Source organism: Oreochromis aureus, linkage group 6 (assembly GCF_013358895.1).
Source record: "Oreochromis aureus strain Israel breed Guangdong linkage group 6, ZZ_aureus, whole genome shotgun sequence".
In the NCBI taxonomy this organism is placed as follows: Eukaryota; Metazoa; Chordata; class Actinopteri; order Cichliformes; family Cichlidae; genus Oreochromis; species Oreochromis aureus.
The window spans coordinates 42,376,328-42,398,590 of record NC_052947.1 but is presented as its reverse complement, the minus strand read 5'-3'; the positions used below and the strand labels follow the sequence as shown (position 1 = coordinate 42,398,590).

The window sequence follows — 22,263 nt, the reverse complement described above, 5'->3', positions numbered from 1 at the left end:
AGAGAGAACGGACTGCAGCCGTGAGTAATACACAGCAGCATCATGTGAACATCCACAACCTGAACCTCCTGTCAGGGCACATTAGTGTATGATTGATGATTTTAAATATTAAATCTTCAATGTGCTGTAAATCCACGGAGCTGTCCATGGTGCTGAATGATCTTTCAGTCTCCGCTTTCTCTCAGACTGGAATATTATGGAAAATACCTGGAGACAGTACTCGGACACAGATGCATATTTGGAAAATAAGAAAATGGAAAATTTGTAGAGACAATAAAAATTCTACTGAAAATACTCAAACATCAGCAAAGTAAAGTAAAACAGATTTAAGAACAGTGCATCATTACTGCAGACATTTTTTACTATTAATATTGACAATGTACTTTCTATTCTAACATTTGTTAGGTGAATGAATTACATATTGATCTGCAGGAGGATCAGACATCCTCAGAGCTTTAGAAGCTGTGTCGCCCCCTGCAGATCAAGCTGTGTAACTGCATCCTGCTGTTGTTAAACAGGCGGCAGATCTACGAGGAGAATCTGAGGAGGTGAAAGGAGAGGAGACCGGGCTGAGGGTGAATCTGAAACACACACACAAAGACACACACACTTGTTATATTCAATTCAATTTTATTCATACAAATCACAACAACAGTCGTCTCAAGGTGGTTTATATTGTAATGTAGACCCTACAATAACACATACAGAGAAAAACCCAACAATCATATGACCCCCTACGAGCAAGTACGGAGCCCCGCAAGGGACATGGGAGAAAAAAATTAAGATGAACTTTTGCAAAACCGTTGCGAGATCTCACGAAACTTCAAGCTGGTGGGTAACAGACGTCTCCGAAAACGTCGGAGCACTTTTGCAAATATGTGATGTCTTGATAAACCGAGCAGATATTTAAAGTTTACACAGTTACATTCTCACCTGAAAATATGCTACAAGTTTGTTTTGTGACCCAGAAAGATTAATAAGAGTAATATTAAAATGAAGCAGCTGCTGCCATTGTTGTAAACTGGAATTGGCTGGGCCGCGCTATGAATTCTGGGATAGGTGACGAGCCAGGCGACGAAGGCAGTCCCAATTCGAAAGCTGCTCCAAATGCATCCTTCGTGGCCCAGCCTATCCTTTCCAACAATGGCAGCAGTTACTTAGTTTTAATATTACTCTTATAACTCACAAATGGTCACAAAATAAACTTTTAAGATATTTTCAGGCGAGAATGTAGCTGTGTAAACTTTAAATATCTGTCTATATTTGCAAAAGTGCTCCGACGTTTTTGGAGACGTCTCACCCACCAGTTCAAAGTTTTGCGAGCGCTCAAAAAAGTTCATCTTCATTTTTTTTCTCCCATGTCCCTTGCGGGTCTCCGTAAGCAAGCACTTTGGTGACAATGGGAAGGAAAAACTCCAGGATAAAGACATGCTGTGGGAGAGAGACAGAGATTAAGGGATAGCTCAGTTGGGGCAGGGATAGCTCAGTAGGTAAAGTGGTTGCCCCATAATCGGAAGGTCGGGGATTCGAATCCCCTGAACAGCTACCCTGAGGTACCCCTGAGCAAGGTACCGTCCCCACACACTGCTCCCCGGGCGCCACACTGGTGGCTGCCCACTGCTTCACATGCAGAGAAGAATTTCCCCACGGGGATCAATAGAGTATTCATTATTATTATTAATAATAATTGGAGATAAATTATTTAAATTTCAGGAGCGGGACCACGCCTCCAAACACGCCCCTTCCAGTTCTTGTCTATATATATATATATATATTTCCCCAGCTCTACAACTTGTCCGTTCTTGTTTTCATGCAAACACCTTTCGAGAAAGTCTTTAACACAGCTTGTGCAGATATGTTTCCCTTCTTCTTGCTCGCTTGCTTTGCTTGACTGAGCGGACTTCCTGTTCAATAAAGTTTTTTCAAAATAAAGCCGTTTCTAAAGTGCATTACTTGGAGCAACCACAGAGGGCGCTGTAAACACATAATGAATAACAACTGACTGAGAATGATATTTTAGTGATACATTTTACAACTTTTAGTGATAACAGAACACTCCCCGCCTGGCGTGAATAAACGCCACAATTAAATATTGGGGAAAACAACATGTTAAGAAGGCACTAAAGGTACAATCTCTGAGATAGGTCTGGTTAACACCTTTGTACCATCTGATTTGGCTACCTTAATTTCCATGGTACGTATTTTACCATCTTTACTTGGGAACACCTTAGTTATGAGACCAAGAGGCCATTCATTTCTTGGCACTTGACTGTCTTTAAGTACCACAACACTTCCTAATTCAATTCAATTCAATTCAATTTTATTTATATAGCGCCAAATCACAACAAAAGTCGCCTCAAGGCGCTTTTATATTGTACAGTAGATAGCACAATAATAAATACAGAGAAAACCCAACAATCATATGACCCCTATGAGCAAGCACTTTGGCAACAGTGGGAAGGAAAAACTCCCTTTAACAGGAAGAAACCTCCGGCAGAACCAGGCTCAGGGAGGGCGGGGCCATCTGCTGCGACCGGTTGGGGTGAAAGAAGAAAAACAGGATAAAGACATGCTGTGGAAGAGAGACAGAGATTAATAACAGATATGATTCGATGCAGAGGGTCTATTAACACATAGTGAGTGAGAAAGGTGACTGGAAGGGAAAAACTCAATGCATCATGGGAATCCCCGGCAGCCTCACGTCTATTGCAGCATAACTAAGGGAGGATTCAGGGTCACCTGGTCCAGCCCTAACTATATGCTTTAGCAAAAAGGAAAGTTTTAAGCCTAATCTTGAAAGTAGAGATAGTGTCTGTCTCCCGAATCCAAACTGGAAGCTGGTTCCACAGAAGAGGGGCCTGAAAACTGAAGGCTCTGCCTCCCATTCTACTTTTAAATACTCTAGGAACAACAAGTAAGCCTGCAGAGCGAGAGCTTAAGTGCTCTAATAGGGTGATATGGTACTACAAGGTCATTAAGATAAGATGGGGCCTGATTATTTAAGACCTTGTATGTGAGGAGCAGGATTTTGAATTCAATTCTGGATTTAACAGGAAGCCAATGAAGGAAGCCAAAACAGGAGAAATATGCTCTCTTTCTAGTCCCTGTCAGGACTCTTGCTGCAGCATTTTGGATCAGCTGAAGGCTTTTCAGCGAGTTTTTAGGACATCCTGATAATAAAGAATTACAGTAGTCCAGCCTGGAAGTAATAAATGCATGAACTAGTTTTTCAGCGTCACTCTGAGACAGGATATTTCTAATTTTAGAGATGTTGCGCAAATGGAAGAAAGCAGTCTTACATATTTGTTTAATATGTGCATTGAAGGACATGTCCTGGTCAAAAATGACTCAAGGTTCCTCACAGCATTACTGGAGGCCAAGGTAATGCCATCCAGAGTAAGAATCTGCTTAGATACCATATTTCTAAGATTTTCAGGGCCGAGTACAATAACCTCAGTTTGATCTGAATTAAGAAGCAGAAAGTTAGCGGCCATCCAGGTCTTTATGTCTTTAAGACATTCCTGCAGTTTAACTAATTGGTGTGTGTTACCTGGCTTCATGGATAGATAGAGCTGCGTGTCATCTGCATAGCAGTGAAAATGTATGCTATGTCTTCTAATGATGCTGCCTAAGGGAAGCATGTATAATGTAAACAGAATTGGTCCTAGCACTGAACCCTGTGGAACTCCATAATTGACCTTAGTGTCTGAAGAGGACTCTCCATTTACTTGAACAAATTGGAGTCTATTAGATAGATATGATACAAACCACTGCAGTGCAGTACCTGTAATACCTACAGCATGTTCTAATCGCTCTAATAGGATATTATGGTCAACAGTATCGAACGCTGCACTGAGGTCTAGCAGGACAAGCACAGAGATGAGTCCACTGTCAGAGGCCATAAGAAGATCATTTGTAACCTTCACTAAAGCTGTTTCTGTGCTGTGATGAGCTCTGAAACCTGACTGAAACTCTTCAAATAAGCCATTCCTCTGCAGATGATCTGTTAGCTGTTTGACAACTACTCTTTCAAGGATGTTTGATATGAAAGGAAGGTTGGAGATTGGCCTATAATTAGCTAAGACAGCTGGGTCTAGAGATGCTTTTTAAGTAAAGGTTTAACTACAGCCAGCTTGAAGGCCTGTGGTACATAGCCGATTATTAGAGATAGGTTGATCATATTTAAGATCGAAGAATTAATTAATGGCAGGACTTCTTTGAGCAGTTTTGTAGGAATGGGGTCTAAAAGACACGTTGATGGTTTGGAGGAATTAATTATTGAAGTTAACTCAGAAAGATCAATTGGAGAAAAGAGTCTAACTTAACATCGATGGTACTAAAAGTAGCTGTAGATAATGTTACATCTGTGGGATGATTATTGGTCATTTTTCTCTAATGATAAAAATTTTATTTGTGAAGAAGTTCATGAAGTCATTACTAGTTAACGTTAAAGGGATTGTTGGCTCAGTAGAGCTCTGACTGTTTGTCAGCCTGGCTACAGTGCTGAAGAGAAACCTGGGGTTGTTCTTATTTTCTTCAATCAGTGACGAATAGTAAGATGTTCTGGCTTTATGGAGGGCTTTCTTATAAAGTAGCAAACTATTTCTCCAGGCTAAATGATGATCCTCTAAATTTGTGACACGCCATTTCCTCTCCAGCTTACGAGTTATCTGCTTTAGGCTACGTGTTTGAGAATTATACCACGGAGTCAGGTACTTCGGATTTGAGGCCTTAGTTTTCACAGGAGCTACAGTATCCAGAGTCGTATGCGTAGTGAGGAGGTAAAATTATTAACAAGATAATCGACCTCTGTTGGAGTAGCGTTCAGGTAGCTGCTCTGCTCTATGTTGGTACAGGGCATTGAAGATGATAACAGTGGGTGGATTATATTCTTAAACTTAGTTACAGCACTTTCAGAAAGACATCTACTGTGATAAAGTCTCACTCTCCACTGCTGTCTAATCAATTATTGTAAATGTAAATGTTATCAGGAAATGATCAGACAGCAGAGGGTTTTCAGGAAACACTGTTAAATGTTCAGTTTCTATGCCATATGTTAAAACAAGATCTAGAGTGTGATTAAAGTGGTGGGTGGGTTCTTTTACATTTTGAGAGAAGCCAATTGAGTCTAATAACAGATTAAATGCCATGTTGAGGCTGTCATTTTTAGCATCTACATGGATGTTAAAATCACCCACAATAATTATTTTATCTGAGCTGAGCACTAAATCAGATAAAAGTCTGAGAAATCAGAGAGAAACTCTGTGTAAGGCCCAGGTGGACGATAGATGATAACAAGTAAGACTGGTTTCTGAGTTTTACAGCTGGGGTGGACGAGGCTAAGCATCAGGCTTTCAAATGAATTAAAAGTCTGTCTGGGTCTTTGGTTGATTAATAGGCTGGTGTGAAAAATTGCTGCCACACCGCCCCCTCGGCCTGTGCTTCGAGGTTTCTGGTAGTTAGAATGACTCGGGGTGTTGATTCATTTAAACTAACATAATCATCCTGCTGCAACCAGGTTTCTGTAAGGCAGAGTAAATCGATTTGTTGATCAATTATTAAGTCATGTACTAACAGAGACTTGGAGGAGAGAGACCTAATATTTAATAATCCACATTTCACTGTTTTACTCTTTGGTTCAGATGTGGATACTGTATTGTTCTTTCTTTGTGATTTTTATGTTTAAGTTGTTTATTGCTGGTTTTAGTTTGTTTTTTGTCTGTTTGGGAGCTGACACAGTCTCTATGGAGATGGGTTTTTGGGGTAGCAGGAGGAGAGAAGCTGCAGAGAGGCGTGTAAGACTGCAACTCTGCTTCCTGGTCCCAACTCTGGATAGTCATATTTTGGGAGTTTAATAAATTGGTCCATATTTCTAGAAATGAGAGCTGCTCCATCCAAAGTGGGATGGATGCCGCCTCCTAACAAGACCAGGTTTCCTCCAGAAGGTTTGCCAATTATCTATGAAGCCCACATCGTTTCTGGGACACCACTCAGACAGCCAGCAATTTAAGGAGAACATGCGGCTAAACATGTCACTCCTGGTCTGATTGGGGAGGGGACCAGAGAAAACTACAGAGTCCCACATTGTTCTGGCAAAGTTACACACCGATTCAATATTGATTTTAGTGACCTCCGATTGGCGTAACCGGGTGTCATTACTGCCGACGTGAATTATGATCTTACTGTATTTACGTTTACCCTTAGCCAGCAGTTTTAAATTTCCTTCAATGTCGCCTGCTCTGGCCCCTGGAAGACAATTGACTATGGTTGCCGGTGTCTCTAGCTTCACATGTCTGAGAAGCTCACATTAGGCTGGCTTGATTACCATTTGCGGCGTGGCTGGAGGGTAGGGAGAAACTCCTTTCTCCATTTGTCCCAGAAGATGTTCGACAGGTGCTGAACCTGGCGCCACTGATGTTTGTAGAGGTCTGATGCTGTGAATTTTTCAGCTGGAGCCTGAAGGGGTGCTACCTTTTGAGTCAGGAAGACAGCTGGAGTCAAGATAAAGGGGTCACTCGGTGTAGCTCCCGTCAGCCACCACGCGGACAAGTTCTTGTTTACAGATGATTTATTCAATGTTCGGCGACAAGATTACTCAGCGTCGTCATCATCATCATCATCATCATCGTGAGAACTACCCAAACAAAACAATTACAATAAGCCACATGTTTACAATAACTCTCTTATCACAGTAAATTCAAACAAACAAAGGTATAGACACATAAATGCCTTTTTATGGCACTTTCACTGCACTTTCATTGAAACTCAAATTAACAGAGGCACCCTGAACACACCTCATTGCCTGCTGTAGCCAAACGGGAGAAAGTCCGTTCTTTGCGCGAGCCGCTACTCCTCTCCACAGTAAGTCCACAATTAGGGTTTAATTTAACTCAACTTATGTGTTCTTTAAAACTTAGTCCAGTTTAAAGCAGTAGGACGATGCAGCAGAACTCACAGAGCGCCATGCTTCTCTGCTCTTGTGTCACCACAAACTCAGTCCGTGCTGCACGTTACTTCCGCTACCGCCAATTACAAGGTTCCACAATTAAAGGAAACTTACAAATATAAACACAAGGAAAAACCTTGGAATACTTCACTGTTAGTTACACTCCCACCAAATCACCTGTGATTTCCCATAAAACTTAACATGTATGGATAGAACAAGAAATCACATTTAACATTAATGGAACTGGTGGATTGGCAAAGTGACTCTTCAGTTAGCCTCCAGTAGAATTACAGTCTTTTGAATAGGTCTCTCCAGGTAGGTTGGTTTTGTGGTGCGCTTTCCTCTAGCATCTAGAATTGAGTCACTGATCAACAACTTCACACTTCTCACCTTTCCATCCTGTCCCAGATAGACATCTATGATCCTTCCCATCTTCCACTGACTACGTGGAGCAGAATCATCCTTGAGAAGCACAATATCATTGACTTTCGCATTTCGTCTTGCTCTGTTCCATTTTTGTCTGCTCTGAAGATTCAACAGATATTCCCTTTTCCACCGTTCCCAGAAGCTGTTGGCTAAGAACTGTACTCTGCGCCATCGCTTTTGCAGGTACAGATCTTCCTTGATAAACTTTCCAGGAGGTGGGGGAATAATGCTTGACTTCATTGTCAGGATGTGGTTAGGTGTCAACAGTGTTGGTCAAGTTACTTGAAAAAAGTAATCAGTTACTAATTACTGATTACTTCCCCCAAAAAGTAATCCCGTTACTTTACTGATTACTTATTTTCAAAAGTAATTAATTACTTAGTTACTTAGTTACTTTTTAAAAACACGATTTACAACCTGAATAGATAAAGCGATAGATCTTTCAGCCCAATTCTACTTTTTCTGCATAATTCATCATACAAAATGTAATCAAATGGAAACGTCTCTTTTTAAAACTTGTTTTATTAGTTTTAATCTTTTAACTTTATGCATCAAGCAAAAATTAAATTATATGCAACATTCTCTGACTGGAAGAAATTTGTTTAACATTTAAACCTATTTTCTGCACATTCCAGCACATAAAATAAAATATGTTTTTGTGTTTACACGCAGTCTTTCAAATAGATGCAAGTAAAACACAGCAGAAAGTAAATAAAATCAAAGACTAGCGGTCCTGTTGCTCTATTTTCACCTGTAAAGCAGGACTGGGGTAGGCGGAGGTTTACCCTGGTGCAGGTGTGCCGCAGCGGTCAGTGGAAGAATCCGCGAGTTTCTCTGTGAATTTCACATTACGTGGTAGTACACTCGGTGCTTGCTTGGAAGTTTAGGGGTTTTTTCGCTGTAAAAAGTTTTCTTCCCACGCACAACGGACACTAATGTTTTTGTCACTTTTTATGGAATCAAACTCAAAATAAGGTCAGTACTTCCACGCTTTAAACGCTGCATGCTACACTCTGTCCCGCACTCGATATATTATGATCTGCAGACAGCTGTTGTCACGAACGTCGCACTCGCTTACGTCACTGTCACGAGACGCTCTCGCAAAAAAATCACGGTCTTAGTAACGCAGTAACGCAGCGCCCTACGTGAAAGTAACGGTAATCTAATTACCGTTTTTGCAATAGTAATCCCTTACATTACTCGTTACTTGAAAAAAGTAATCAGATTACAGTAACGCGTTACAAGTAACGCGTTACTGCCCATCTCTGGGTGTCAAGGGTTCTGGACCAGATGGATTGTGCAAATGCTCTGTTGTTAATGGCCTGCTATTCACAATTGCCATAACTTCGTAGAGGAAGGTTCTTAACGAACTGCTGTCAAGCCTTTTAGCTGATTGGTCGAGAACGGATGCCAAAACATTACGCACAGTGCGTATTTGGCGTTCCCAAACCCCACCTTGATGACTTGCAGAGGGTGTGTTCATAACAAACTCACATCCAATTTTCTTGAGGTTCTCTCCATCCATCTCTTTCATGGCTTCAGCGAACTCGTGCCTTGCACCAATGAAGTTGCTGCCTTGATCACATCGAATTTGCCTGACACTTCCACGCAATGCAATAAATGAACGCAAGGCATTGATGAATGCATCAGTTGTTAAGTCATCAAGCATCTCAATATGTATGGCTCTTGAGCACATGCATGTGAGTAAAAGCCCATAACGCTTAAGCTCCTTTCTGCCATCCTTGACATAGATAGGCCCAAAGCAGTCCATCCCACAATATGTGAAGGGTGGTGTCAACTCCGTGCGTTCTTGTGGGAGGTTTGCCATCCTTTGTCCTTCAGTGTTCCGTCTAAACTTCCTGCATTTTGTGCAGTTGTAAATATGAGAGGAGACTGCCTTACTGCATCCAAGAATCCAAACACCATTGGCTCGCAGCTCGTTAACAGTCATACCTCGACCTTGGTGCTGCACCTTTTCATGATGATGCTTGATGAGCAGTGCTGACAAATGGCTTTCTTTAGGAAGGATAGCTGGGTGTTTCACATGGGGGTGAAGACTGGACATTGTTAAGCGCCCACCAACCCTGAGTACACCATGCTCATCAAGGAATGGGTTTAATTTGTGCAATTTATTTGCCTTCTCAATTGCCTTGATTTGCCCATTAAGCTTGAGACTCTTCATGGTTTCAGCAAGGTGTGTTGCTTGAACCAGTTTGATGAGAAAAACCTCTGCCTCCTTACGCTCCTCCAAAGTGGTGGGTTCACTAAACTTTGGTTTGTGGCCTTTAGCTGCCCTTGCTCTGCGTTTCAGTATGGCTACAGCTTGTACTGCTCTTGTCCAATCTGAAAACCTTGCCAGACGATCTAGCAGTGACCTCTCTTCCCTTGAGTGAATTTTATGAACATGAGTCTTTCGTAACTCTGGGTCATCTTCTGATATTTCTCCCACCGTGAACACACTACTTGGGAGGTTTAGCTGCCACAGAAAATTTGGACCTCTAAACCAGTTAGATGCCTTGAGCTGTTCCGCTGTCTGTCCCCTAGAAGAGTGATCAGCGGGATTGTCTTCTGAAGCAATGTAGTTCCATTGGTCAGGATGTGTGCTCTGCTTGATACGTTGGACACGGTTTGCTACAAAAACATGAAATCTCCTTGCATCATTGTTGATGTAGCCAAGGACAACCCTTGAATCAGTCCAAAAGTATTCCTGCAGGCCTTCCATTTCAAGCTCTTTCTGGAGCATGTCACTTGTGCGCACTGCCACCACTGCTGCAGAGAGCTCAAGCCTTGGTATAGTTGTTACCTTTAAAGGAGCTACCCTTGCTTTCCCCATCACGAGGGAACAGTGCACTTCTCCCGATGCACTTATTGCTCTCAGGTATGAGCACTCTCCATAACCTGAGGCACTGGCATCCGAAAAATGATGCAGCTCGTATTTCACAACTTTGCCAAAGCTTCCTGGTAGGTAGCATCGTTGTTCCTTTATGGTTGCTAGATCTTGCAGTCCTCTCAACCAGGATTCCCACTGGGGCAGCAGATGATCTGGAAGAAGATCATCCCAACTAACTCTCTCATGACACATTTGCTGGAGGATTTTCTTTCCTAAAAGGATGAAAGGTGCGACAAAGCCAAGTGGATCAAACACTGAGGCCACGGTGGACAATACCCCTCTTCTGCTCATGGGGTTTTCTTTCACCACCACTCTAAACTGGAAATCATCTGATGTGACACACCATTGCACACCAAGGGCTCTCTCCATGTGTGGTTCATGAAGAGCCATATCCAAGTTGTTGGCTCCTCCAGCACACTCTTCCTTTGGGATTGATGACAACACGTGCTTACTGTTGGAAATGAACTTATGCAACCTTAAGTTGCCAGTGTTGCAAGCTCCCTTGCTTCATTCACTTGCTGGATTCCCTTTGCTTCGGTGGATACACTAGTCAAACCGTCATCAACATAAAAGTTTCTTTCTATGAAGCGGACGGATGCTTCGCTGAAATTCCCCCTTGCCGTTGCAGCAAGATGTTTGAGACCATAATTAGCACAGCCTGGAGATGAGGCAGCTCCAAACAAATGGACTCTCATGCGATAGACTGCTGGCTGTGCTTCCAAATCTCCATTCTCCCACCAGAGAAAGCGGAGGTAATCTTGGTCTTCTGCCCTCACGTGAAATTGGTGGAACATACGTTCTATGTCGCACATGATTGCAATTTTTTCCTTGCGAAACCGACACAAGACACCAACAAGGGAATTTGTCAGCTCTGGACCAGTCAACAGATGATCATTTAAAGATGTCCCCTGAAACCGGGCTGAACAGTCAAAAACAACGCGGATTTTCCCAGGCTTTTGCGGGTGATAAACACCATGGTGTGGAATGTACCACACTGGGTGATTGTGGAGATCAGCTTTGGGGATCTTCTCAGCATCTCCACGTGCTATGGTCTCTTCCATGAAGTTTTTGTAGTCCTGGTAATATCCGCTGTTTCTCCTTAATTTCCTTTCTAGGTGCTTAAGGCGATGGATAGCACACACCCTATTGTCTGGCAAGCTCGGCCTTTCTCTTTTAAATGGAAGAGGCATCTCAATGTGACCATCTTCCTTGTGTTTGATTCCTTGTTTCAATTTCGACAAAAACTGGAGGTCATCTTGAGAGAAGTGATTGTCCTCAGCAACTTTCTCATTAAAGTCACATTCAAGCGCTTTAATTATGTCAGATGAGATGACTTCCTTGATCTGTGTTCTGCATACATAGTGAACTTCCTGTTTGGGACTCGATGGAAGCTGAAGATCCGGTGTCACTTGCCTTATGATGACTTGATGACTCACTCCAATAGCGTCTCCACAGTCTACGTATGGGTTGCCATGTCCAATAATGCTCCATCCCAAGTCTGTTCTCTGTGCAAATGGTTGATTTTCTTCACCGCACACCACTTCTCTAGGAAGGAGTGCCTGAGAACAGTTGTAGCCAATTAGTAGACCAACATCACACCATTGACGAGGAGCAATCTTATCTGTAATCTGCTCAAGATGGGGCCATGCCATTGCTGTCTCTGGTGTGGGTATGTGGTCTCTGTTCGCCGGAATGAACTTTCTTGTGTAGGTTGTAGGAAGAGTTATTTTCTTCTCTGAGCTGAATCCTCTAACTTGCAACCCAGAGATCCTTTGGCAAGCTACAACTTTGTTTGTAGAGGCCATAGTAGATAACTTTAGCTTGACCTGTTCCCCCTTTGCATTTAGAGAATCTGCTGCCTCCTCAAGAATGAAGGTTGTGTCACTTTGCGTATCAAGGAGAGCATACACAAGTGTTTCTCTATCAGGCTCTTTCATCATTGAAACCCACACAGGAATGATTGTGGATGTCTGGATGTTGGTGCTGTCATGCTGAACTCTGTTGGATGTTGCTTCACTTATTACTTTAGCTTCCCTTTCTTCTAGATGTTCATTGCTTCGTTCTCTGTGTCTAGCTTCCTGCCTTATTCCTTCAGTCTTTCGTGTCTTCTGTTCTTCTCTTCGATCATCATGTAAGCAAGTTGGATGCCTTTTCTGGCATGTACTGCAAGTGCTTCTGTACTTACAGTCTCTCGAGTGATGTCCAGGCTTTAAGCAACCAAAGCATAGCTTATTATCTTGAACAAACCTGTGTCGTTCCAATATTGGTCGTTCCAGAAATTGTCTACATTTGTACAGACTGTGGCCTGGTCTTTCACAAAACAGACAACTGCTGGCAGCAATCTTCTCATCAGTGTTTGTTGTTAGAACTTTAGCTGCAGGAGTCTGGTTTCGTTGTGGCTTGGCCCTTTCTCCATCGCACTGTTTCAAGGCATGGAGTGAAGTCACAGGATTGCATGCGATCCTGGCTTCCCTTATGAGAAACTGCACAAACTGGCTGAAGCTTGGAAATCTGCCAGTCTCCTCTTCTATCGTCAGGACTTTCCTATTCCACCTTGATGTCAACCAGTCGGGGAGCTTGGAGAGGATTTTTTGATTCTCATTGCAATCATTAAGAACCTCTAGACCTTTAATCTGGCTTTCCGCAGCTTCACAGCTCCGTAGAAAGTCCACAAATTCCTGAAGTTCCAAACTGTCCTTGGAGCCAATTCTGGGCCATGCACTGAGTTTGTCTCTGAAGGCTTTGGCAATAAGAAAGGAGTTTCCAAATCTCTCGTCTAAGACTTCCCATGCTGCCTTATAAGCAGCCTCGGTGCCTAACAGGAAATAGTTTTCAACAGCCTTCTTAGCTGGTAGATAGTAGATTTTCTCAGAGGCTGGTATGTTTTTTCTTTCGATTAAAGTTTGAAAGGCAGCCTTCCAGTTCTTATACTTTAGCGGGTCACCACTAAATGTTGTCAGCTCTGGCATAGGAAGACGACTGGCACTAATAGAATCTGCTAATACCATGGCAAGTGCTGCGATGCCACCATCATGCTGTGGATGTATAACAGCTTGTTGTGGTAAGTGTAACTCTGGTGAGTTACGTATGTGACTTGTGTGCTGAAATCGGTCCCCCTCCCTTTGGCTTTCAGTTTTACATTCATGCAGTAACTGCTTAATTTCTTCTTCTGAATCTTCATCTTGCTCTTGCTCATACACTTGCATGGTTGCCTTAGCCACCCTTAACTGTTTGAGTGCTTCCAATCGTTCCAGCTCCTTGCGTTTGTCTTCCAAAACCTTTCGCCTGGCAGCATTTTCAATCTCAAGTTTTGCTTGAAACTGTGCTTCTTCTTCCTCCATTCTTAAACGTCGTCTACAGGCTTCAGCTGTTTGTTCTGGAATCTGTCTTTTATCTTCTGCTTCCAGCTGCAGAAGCTCTGCTTGCTGACACTGTTGTTCATGTAGAATTTCCAATGTTGCTTGGGCTGCAGCGATTTTAGCAGCAGCTTCTTGTCTGCTCACGGATGACGCACTGGAGGACTTAGAAGCGACTCTTGATGCAGTGTGTGACTGTTTGTATTGACTGGAAACCTGTGAGTACTTACTGACGCCATATGATTTCTCAGACATTAAAACAGATTCATTTACATTAAACTGTGGTTTGACTGGTGCCTTTCCTCTCAAACGTCTTTGTGCAGTCTTAATAACAGTTCTTGTTACCTCCTCGCAAGTATCAATTCTGCGGCGTGCATTGTTATCAGGAATGTTCACCTGACGCCAGTTTTCATATGCTGTGTTTAGTTCGCTGGAAGCAGTGTTAATGTTGTTCATTATTGCTTGCAGCTCTTCATCTGAACAATTGTCAGAAATTGAATGGTTAGCATCCTTTGCTAGAACCTTCCACTTTTCATACTTGATCTTAAAACTTTGCTCCAACTCCTTAATCCTTTGGTTTAACATTCCTCTTCCCTTTTCAGTTAAGGTTCTTGACCTCTGGCTTTTACGAGGTGGGTTTTGAATTTTTTGTTGGGGACACTTACTTGTTGATGGATGAACATCTGATGTTACTTGAACTTCTTGTGGACCATCTGTGTTTTGCAGAGGAGAACTGCACAGTGGAGGGTTTTGCTGAGGCGTGGTGACAGTCTCTGCCTCAGGATTGTCACTAAGTTTAGAGAGATTTGTGACTGACATGTTAGGCTAAGTAAAGGAACAGTGCCAACAGGTATCTGATAACATAAAATAACACTGCCTTATAGCTTGTAACAAACTTGGTTACTTCTTTTAAATAAAACCTTGCGTAAAATCCAGGACTGCTTTAGTAGCTTATTCTTATAACCCTTAAACACATGTCTGCAATTACTAACAACCCTTAAAGACACAAATATTTTAAACTCTTGATCAATTGTAAACTTGAACCTTCTTGCTTGCAGCTACAATGAAGCCACTGTAGGACACCCTTATTAACACTTTAAAGCATCCAAACTTGCAAATGGTCTTCAGGTTAATTTTCTGCAGCACACTTGAGAAGATCAATATGTCCTTTCTTTGAATTGTTAGGATGAGCAAACCCGTTCTTGGCTTTTGGCAGGGGCCTGGGGACCCTTGTAGAGACGCTGGAGATGACTGATGTTCTCTTCTGCACTCACAAGGAGCAGATGAGTTCTCACTGTAGCTCCCGTCAGCCACCACGCGGACAAGTTCTTGTTTACAGATGATTTATTCAATGTTCGGCGACAAGATCACTCAGCGTCGTCATCATCATCATCATCATCATCATCGTCGTGAGAACTACCCAAACAAAACAATTACAATAAGCCACATGTTTACAATAACTCTCTTATCACAGTAAATTCAAACAAACAAAGGTATAGACACATAAATGCCTTTTTATGGCACTTTCACTGCACTTTCATTGAAACTCAAATTAACAGAGGCACCCTGAACACACCTCATTGCCTGCTGTAGCCAAACGGGAGAAAGTCCGTTCTTCGCGCGAGCCGCTACTCCTCTCCACAGTAAGTCCACAATTGGGTTTAATTTAACTCAACTTATGTGTTCTTTAAAACTTAGTCCAGTTTAAAGCAGTAGGACGATGCAGCAGAACTCACAGAGCGCCATGCTTCTCTGCTCTTGTGTCACCACAAACTCAGTCCGTGCTGCACGTTACTTCCGCTACCGCCAATTACAAGGTTCCACAATTAAAGGAAACTTACAAATATAAACACAAGGAAAAACCTTGGAATACTTCACTGTTAGTTACACTCGGGTCTGATGAAACTGGGACAAGGGGTCTAGAGTTTATGATAGCAGCCACCTCTGCCATGAAAGTGACGAGAACCTCATGAGTGAGTTTGGTGGTCTTAAGCTGAAAAAACATAGAGTCCAATATTCTCCGTGCTAAACCTATCATTCTTTCCCACGATCCGCCGAAATGGGAGGCATGAGGTGGGTTAAAAGTCCATTTACATCCATGTTCTTTTAAGAAGGTGTGCACAGCTGTGTTGTCCAAGTTTGAAGGGATTTTCAGCTCTTTACATGCGCTTACAAAATTGGTGCCTCGATCAGAGCGAACAGTTTTCACTGGTCCCCTCACGGCCAGAAATCGTCGGAATGCATTAATGAAGCTAGATGTATCAAGTGACTCTACCACTTCAATGTGAACTGCTCTAATACTCAAACAAGTGAATGTGACAGCCCACCTTCTATTCTGATTGACGCTTCCTCTTGTACGTCGTGAAGACACAAACCACGGACCAAACACATCTAAGCCCACATTTGTGAACGGGGGATCTGTTGTGAGACGGTCTGGAGGGAGGTTTGACATTTTTTGTGTGCTCAAAGGGGCACGAAGTCTTTTGCAGGTAACACAGTATGATTCATCAATGGATGATTGTGCTCACTTTTCTTTTACCGCCCACTATCCACCATCCTGCGGAGCGAACGGCTCCTTCTGTGAAAAGGCGACCCTGATGCTGGGTCTGCTCGTGGTAGTGCTTTATGAGAAGCGCTGCAACATGGTGGTGGCCAGGAACTATGAGAGGGTTTTTCTCACCTTGGCTAATGTTTGAGTCTCTGATGCGACCACCTACTCTAAGGAGTCTTTCTTTATCCAGATAGGGGTCTAAGGTTTTGAGAGGACTGGTTTTGGGTAGTTTTTCATGTTTTTGCACACACTTGATTTCTTCAGTGTACACGTCCTGCTGTACTGCTCGAATGACAAGGTTCTGAGCTTGGTTTAACTCATTCACAGTAAGTCCCGTTTCACAGTAATGCCAGCCATGACAGTGATTGGCTTTGCTTGGTGGTGATTTGAAGTTGTGGATGACATGTATTAGTCTAGAAAGAGCACGTGTGAGGGATTTCCAGGTAGAAAACTTGGTGAATCTGTCTGAGCCCAGTTCTTTAGTTGAGGCTGTTGTTTTGAGTGCAGTTACCTGAGGTCTTACATCTGAGTCCATGCTGGGCTCTACAAGGTCATAGGAGTCATTTAGAGAACTCTGAATCTGATGCAAAAGGTCAGGACCAGTGAGCCAGTTACTAAGCAGCAGCTGGTATGCAGGAACAGAACGAGTGGCGTGATCCGCAGGGTTCTGACTGCTTGCTACATAGTGCCACTGGCATGGCTGAGAAGATCTGTGGATTCTAGTCACACGATTACTGACATAGACATAAAATCTTCTAGACTCGTTGTAGATGTAACCTAGGACTACTTTACTGTCTGTGTAGAAGGTAGTGTGATCTAGTTTACAGTTAAGTTCAGTTTAAGTTCATCTGAGATAAGATCTGCGAGCTCAACCGCTAAAACGGCAGCACTAAGCTCTAATCGTGGAATAGTCTGATCTGGGCGTGGTGCTAGCTTAGCCTTACCCATTACGAAGCCTACTTGACTGTGTCCTTCTGCATCTGTCACTTTTAAATAGGCCACTGCAGCTATGGCTTTGGTAGACGCGTCTGAAAAAACACACAACTCTTTTTTCACGGCTGTTGAAGGTGAAATGTCTGTGTATGCTCTGGGAATGGTCATGTTAGGCAGGTCTTTGAGTGAGTCTTTCCACTGTGTCCAGGACTCTTCCATTTCAGGAGGCAGTGGAGCATCCCAGTCCCCATTTTCAGCTGTAAGTTCACGTAGAATTGACTTTCCCTGTATGGTGACTGGTGCTACAAAGCCCAGCGGATCATAGAGGCTGTTTATTGTTGATAGAACACCTCGTCTAGTAAAGGGCTTTGACTCATCAGATACTTCAAAGGTGAAGCAGTCTTTACTTAGGTCCCAGAGGAGACCTAGGCTACGCTGCATGGGCACTGAATCAGCTTCAAAGTCTAGGTTTTTTAGATTTTTGGCATGATCTTCAGTCGGGAATGCTTCTAGTACTTCCTTTCTGTTTGCTGCTATTTTATGCAGTCTTAAATTTGAGTTTGCAAATGCATCTCAGGTTCTTTGGAGTAGGGATATGGCCTTTTCAACAGTAGGTAGAGATTTGAGTCCGTCATCAACGTAGAAGTCGCGCATGACAAACTGCTTCACATCTGCATCGCAGTCTGGTTCGACGCGTAGGACAGACTGGTGCAGGCCATATATGGCCACTGCTGGTGATGGGCTGTTCCCAAAGACGTGGACTGTCATTCTATATTCCACAATTTCTTTGGAAATGTCATTGTCGCGGAACCACAAGAAGCGTAAGTAGTTCCTGTCTTGCTCTCGCACGCTGAAACAGTAGAACATCTGTTCGATGTCTGCTGTGAAGGCAACGGCTTCTTTTCTGAAGCGTATTAGGACCCCAAGCAATGAGTTATTAAAATCTGGTCCTGTTAACAGAACGTCATTCAGGGATACGCCTTCATACTTGGCGCTGCTGTCGAAGACGACCCTGATCTGCGTGGGTTTACGGGGATGGTAGACACTGAATAGTGGCAGATACCAACATTCCTCATCCTCTTTTAGTGGAGGGGCAATCTCTGCATGTTTGTTTTGGAATATTTTGTCCATGAAAGTGATGAAATGTTCCTTCATCTCTTTTTTCTTTTCAAAGATGCGAAAAAGAGACATTAGGCGATTCAGGGCCTGTGGTCTGTTGTTAGGGAGCTTTCGGCGTGGATTTTTAAATGGTAAAGGAGCTGTCCAACTGTTATCTGTGTCTTTTGTTAGTCCTTACTCCATTATTTTTAAGAAGGCATTGTCCTGGATGGAAGGTGAGATGTAGTTGTCGTTTCTGGTTTGTTTGAACACATTACATCCTAAATGATCAGGTTCACAAGCACTGTCTGCCAGCTGGGGGCTGAAGTTGAGTGGAACTTGTATCCCACAATGTTTCTCTTTTATGTTGAAAACATTAGGACATGGCTCGAACGCTGTAGGACGTCCCCTTTCAGTTGTATTTGTGAACAGAGTCCTTACTGCAGGAGTTTTGTGGACGTCACCTAAACACACGTTTCCTACTATGACCCATCCTAGGTCCAATTTTTGAGCATAGGGTGCGTTGTTAGGGCCACTTATCTGTTTGCGGACTTTGTGAGCTCTAATAACATCCCGTCCAAGAAGCATTAGTATGGGGGCGTTAGAGTCCAAGGCAGGAATGAGGTGAGCCACTGACTTTAGATGGCTGTGGTGTCTAGCTGCACTGGGTGTGGGGATCTCGTCTCTGTCATTTGGGATATTTTTGCACTCAATTAGGCTAGGCAGTGGGATGTGGACTGAACCATCTAAAGCTGCCACTACATAACCTGTAGCTCTTCTACCCATTGTCTCTTTGGTACCTGCACATGTCTTAAGCGAGTAAGGGGAACTAGGGCCGCAGTCATTAAACAACTCGAAGAACTCAGGACGTACTAGTGATCTGTTACTTTGCTCATCATGGATGGCATAAAGCCTCACTGCTTGATGTGGGTGGCCTGCTGGGTAGACATTAACGAGACAGATTTTAGAACATGATCTGCCTGCTTCATTCACACCACAAACCTGAGTGCATTTAGAAGTGATCTCCTCTGATTCAATGGTGTCAGGCTCCCCGCCATGCTCTTCTGCCGGTTCGGTTTCTTTTAGCCAGGGAGCTGGTCCTGGGTGGAGAGCCGTGCAGTGCTTCTCATCGTTGCACTCGGAACACTGTACCTTGGCTTTACAGTTCTTTGCTATGTGTGAAGATGAGGCACAGCATTTGAAGCAAAAGTTGTTTTCTTTTAAGAAAGTTTTCCTATCTAACAGTATTTTCATGCGAAATGCTCTGCACACTGAGAGAGGATGGGCTTTCTTGTGAATTGGACAAAGCTTTTCACCATCTACGGTTTTGTTTGGGGACCTCTGTGTGTCTGACCTAGAGCGAGAGATATGGGCTCAAAATGTGGTCATAAATATTTTGTACTTGTAAATCAGTTTTGTACTTGTAAATCAGGATTTGTATGTGTAAAAAGAATTTGTGCGTATGTAAAAAAAGATTTGTATGTGTAAAAAGATGTGTGTGGACTTAGCCAAAAAACCCCTGCAAGTTACAAGTACGAATTTTGACCCTATTTTTCTTCCTTTCATCTGATTGGCCAATGTCATGTCAATCACAAATGTAACAATCCAATCAGAGAACAGATGGGTTTGGCTGTCGGAGGGGTGCTTTTTTGAACTGCAGGTCCTTGAAGGGTAATACAGTTTGAAGCTGGAGGATCTCTATATAAATATCCGATAGCAGCTAGGTCCGCTAACTTTCAGCAGCTGTTGAAAGGATAAAGTTGTGGTATGTCAGTGGTTAGAAATACCATCATTACTTTAGGATTAGTTTAACACAAAGTCAGGGCTGACCCGGGACCATTGCTGTGAGTCACAGTGCGCAGCATAAAGGTCCTTTCACATCGGACGCAGGATGTGCTGCTAATGCTAACTGCTAACTAACAAAGGATCCAGAATGTGTTGCGCTGGCTGCTGAGCTCTGTGGGTTTTTGCAGCAGCTCTACCTGTACTAGATGCACCTGCTCCTTGTCGTTTCTATCTCTGACTTTATGTCCTCTACAAGACTTTCGTTTTTTTTGCTAGTTCTTCAAATGTTCAATAAAAACATGTATGCTAATTCATAACGAAGAAAGCTTTGTAATGAAGACTGTCATTTCCAAAACACTGCCCCCGCGGTCCGCAGCGCTGTTGAAAAGGCAGTGGAAGTCCCTGTATAAAGCACGTAGACCTGTGACACAAAAATCACCAAACTCGGACGACCACAGACTGTTTTCCTTGGTGCTGATGAAGGAAAACGCTGGGTTGGCATGTAAAAGGGCATTTATTCCCTTAAAGGACCTGCAGTTCAAAAAAGCACCCCTCCGACAGCCAAACCCATCTGTTCTCTGATTGGATTGTTACATTTGTGATTGACATGACATTGACCAATCAGATGACAGGAAGAAAAATAGGGTCAAAATTCGTACTTGTAACTTGCAGGGGGGTTTTTGGCTAAGTCCACACACAAATTCTTTTTACACATACAAATCCTGATTTACAAGTACAAAACTGATTTACAAGTACAAAATATTTATGACCACATTTTGAGCCCATAGAGAGATGACATCAGTTTTGTGCACAGAAATCTCTTTTTGTCTGTTTGACCTCCAAGGTAGTTTGTCTGGTCTGGGTGCATCAGGTGATGGTGTGAGGTTAAAGCTGGGGTCGTTTCTAGCATCAGCTTCTTGCGCAACAAAGTCTACTAGAACACTAAATGGTGGGAAGGAGACACATTTTGTGCTTTTGTAGTTGGCGCCTACTGTGATCCACCTTTCTTGCAGGTAGAAGGGGAGTTTTTGGATTTACTCCTCTTGCTGTATCTAGGAACGCAAGACCGAGGAGGTCTCCTTCAGCTTTAGCACACTGCACTTCCATGACCAGGTCACTAAATTTTCTCAGTTTTGCAAAGTCTTTGGATGAGATTTTTGGGAATGCATCAATCCTTTTAAACAGTGTATCCTCGATCACTTCAGCTGAGCCGTAACATTGTTCAAGTCTGTCCCATATCATGTTGAGGCCATTGACTGGGTTGTTGATGTGTATGGCTCTGAGTTGTTCTGCATGTTCAGCCGATTCCTTGCCAAGCCATTTTAACATCAAGTCCATTTCTTCAATTGCTGTTAGATCTAACCCACTTATAGCATTTTCAAATGAGCGTTTCCAAGCTCTGAAGTTTTGGGGCTTGTCATTAAACTGGAGCAGTCCTGTTGCCACTATTTCACGACGAGCAAAGTATCTGATGAAGTCACTCACATTTGATTCTCTAGGCTCTTTGTATAAAGGTCTAGCATCATGGAAGCTAGATGCTGACACCTGATTTGACCAATTGGTACTGTAATTTTTATTAGCATGAGGAGAAGGGGAAATGACTGGAGTTTTTTGGCAACAGTCAGGATCATCTGGTAGACCAATTGGAATTTTTTGTGGGTCATTTTCTTTTTGTGATTGTTGAAGAGCAGCATCATTTTCTTTTCTCACAAATGCAGATTGGCCAATGACATATTGTTTAGTTTGTTCTGCCGTTACTGAGGGACAGATGTTGCTGCGTGTTTCTGTCTGTGTGGCAGCAGCTGCTTCTAATGACTCTGCTTCAGCAATGGCTGAGGCTACATCTTTTTCATGCTGTAAATATTCGATGGATGCCTCGACTTTAGCTTTTGCTACTTCTATTTGTGCTTTTTCCACCTTCAAATCCATTTCTTTAGCTGTGAAGCTGAGACGTGCCTTTGCTGCCTCAGCTTTTGCTCTGGCTTTGGCTGCTGCAGAACCTGTAGAGGAGGCACACGAAGCTTCGGACCGGGTCTTGAGGGATGAGGCCTTGCTGGACATGTTGGAGTTGACTAGACGACTGCTGGCTCACTGCTGTATGCCGTGTTGCTCCGAGGTGTAGTAGTGGTCAGCTTCACTCTAGCGTGCGATGACTGCGTTATCTTTGTTCGTGCAGATGCCGCCGTTTTACTGTGCCGATATGTTTCCCTTCTTCTTGCTCGCTTGCTTTGCTTGACTGAGCGGACTTCCTGTTCAATAAAGTTTTTTCAAAATAAAG

The 22,263-nt window shown here is 43.1% G+C and overlaps 3 protein-coding genes across 3 annotated transcripts in view; 1 reads left to right on the top strand and 2 right to left on the bottom strand.

The window, feature by feature from the left end:
* The first annotated feature begins 11 nt into the window (after positions 1-11).
* The window catches only part of LOC116319950 (phosphofurin acidic cluster sorting protein 1-like), a 38,544-nt gene continuing 16,292 nt past the window's right edge, over positions 12-22,263 (top strand). The window contains exons 1-2 of the mRNA XM_039613644.1: positions 12-20; positions 519-575. The gene's annotated coding sequence lies outside the window, so the exon portion shown is untranslated. The remainder of the gene's footprint in view (positions 21-518; positions 576-22,263) is intronic.
* On the bottom strand, positions 6,335-10,712 carry LOC120440667. The gene is made up of 2 exons (XM_039613637.1): positions 8,642-10,712; positions 6,335-7,629 (listed from the first exon to the last, which is right to left on the bottom strand). Exons 1-2 carry the CDS (start codon positions 10,650-10,652, stop codon positions 7,214-7,216), a joined length of 2,427 nt encoding a protein of 808 aa, XP_039469571.1. The 5' UTR covers positions 10,653-10,712; the 3' UTR covers positions 6,335-7,213.
* On the bottom strand, positions 10,712-16,099 carry LOC120440665. The gene is made up of 2 exons (XM_039613620.1): positions 15,195-16,099; positions 10,712-15,034 (listed from the first exon to the last, which is right to left on the bottom strand). The coding sequence occupies exon 2, from the start codon at positions 14,435-14,437 to the stop codon at positions 10,739-10,741; it is 3,699 nt and encodes a 1,232-aa protein (XP_039469554.1). The 5' UTR covers positions 14,438-15,034; positions 15,195-16,099; the 3' UTR covers positions 10,712-10,738.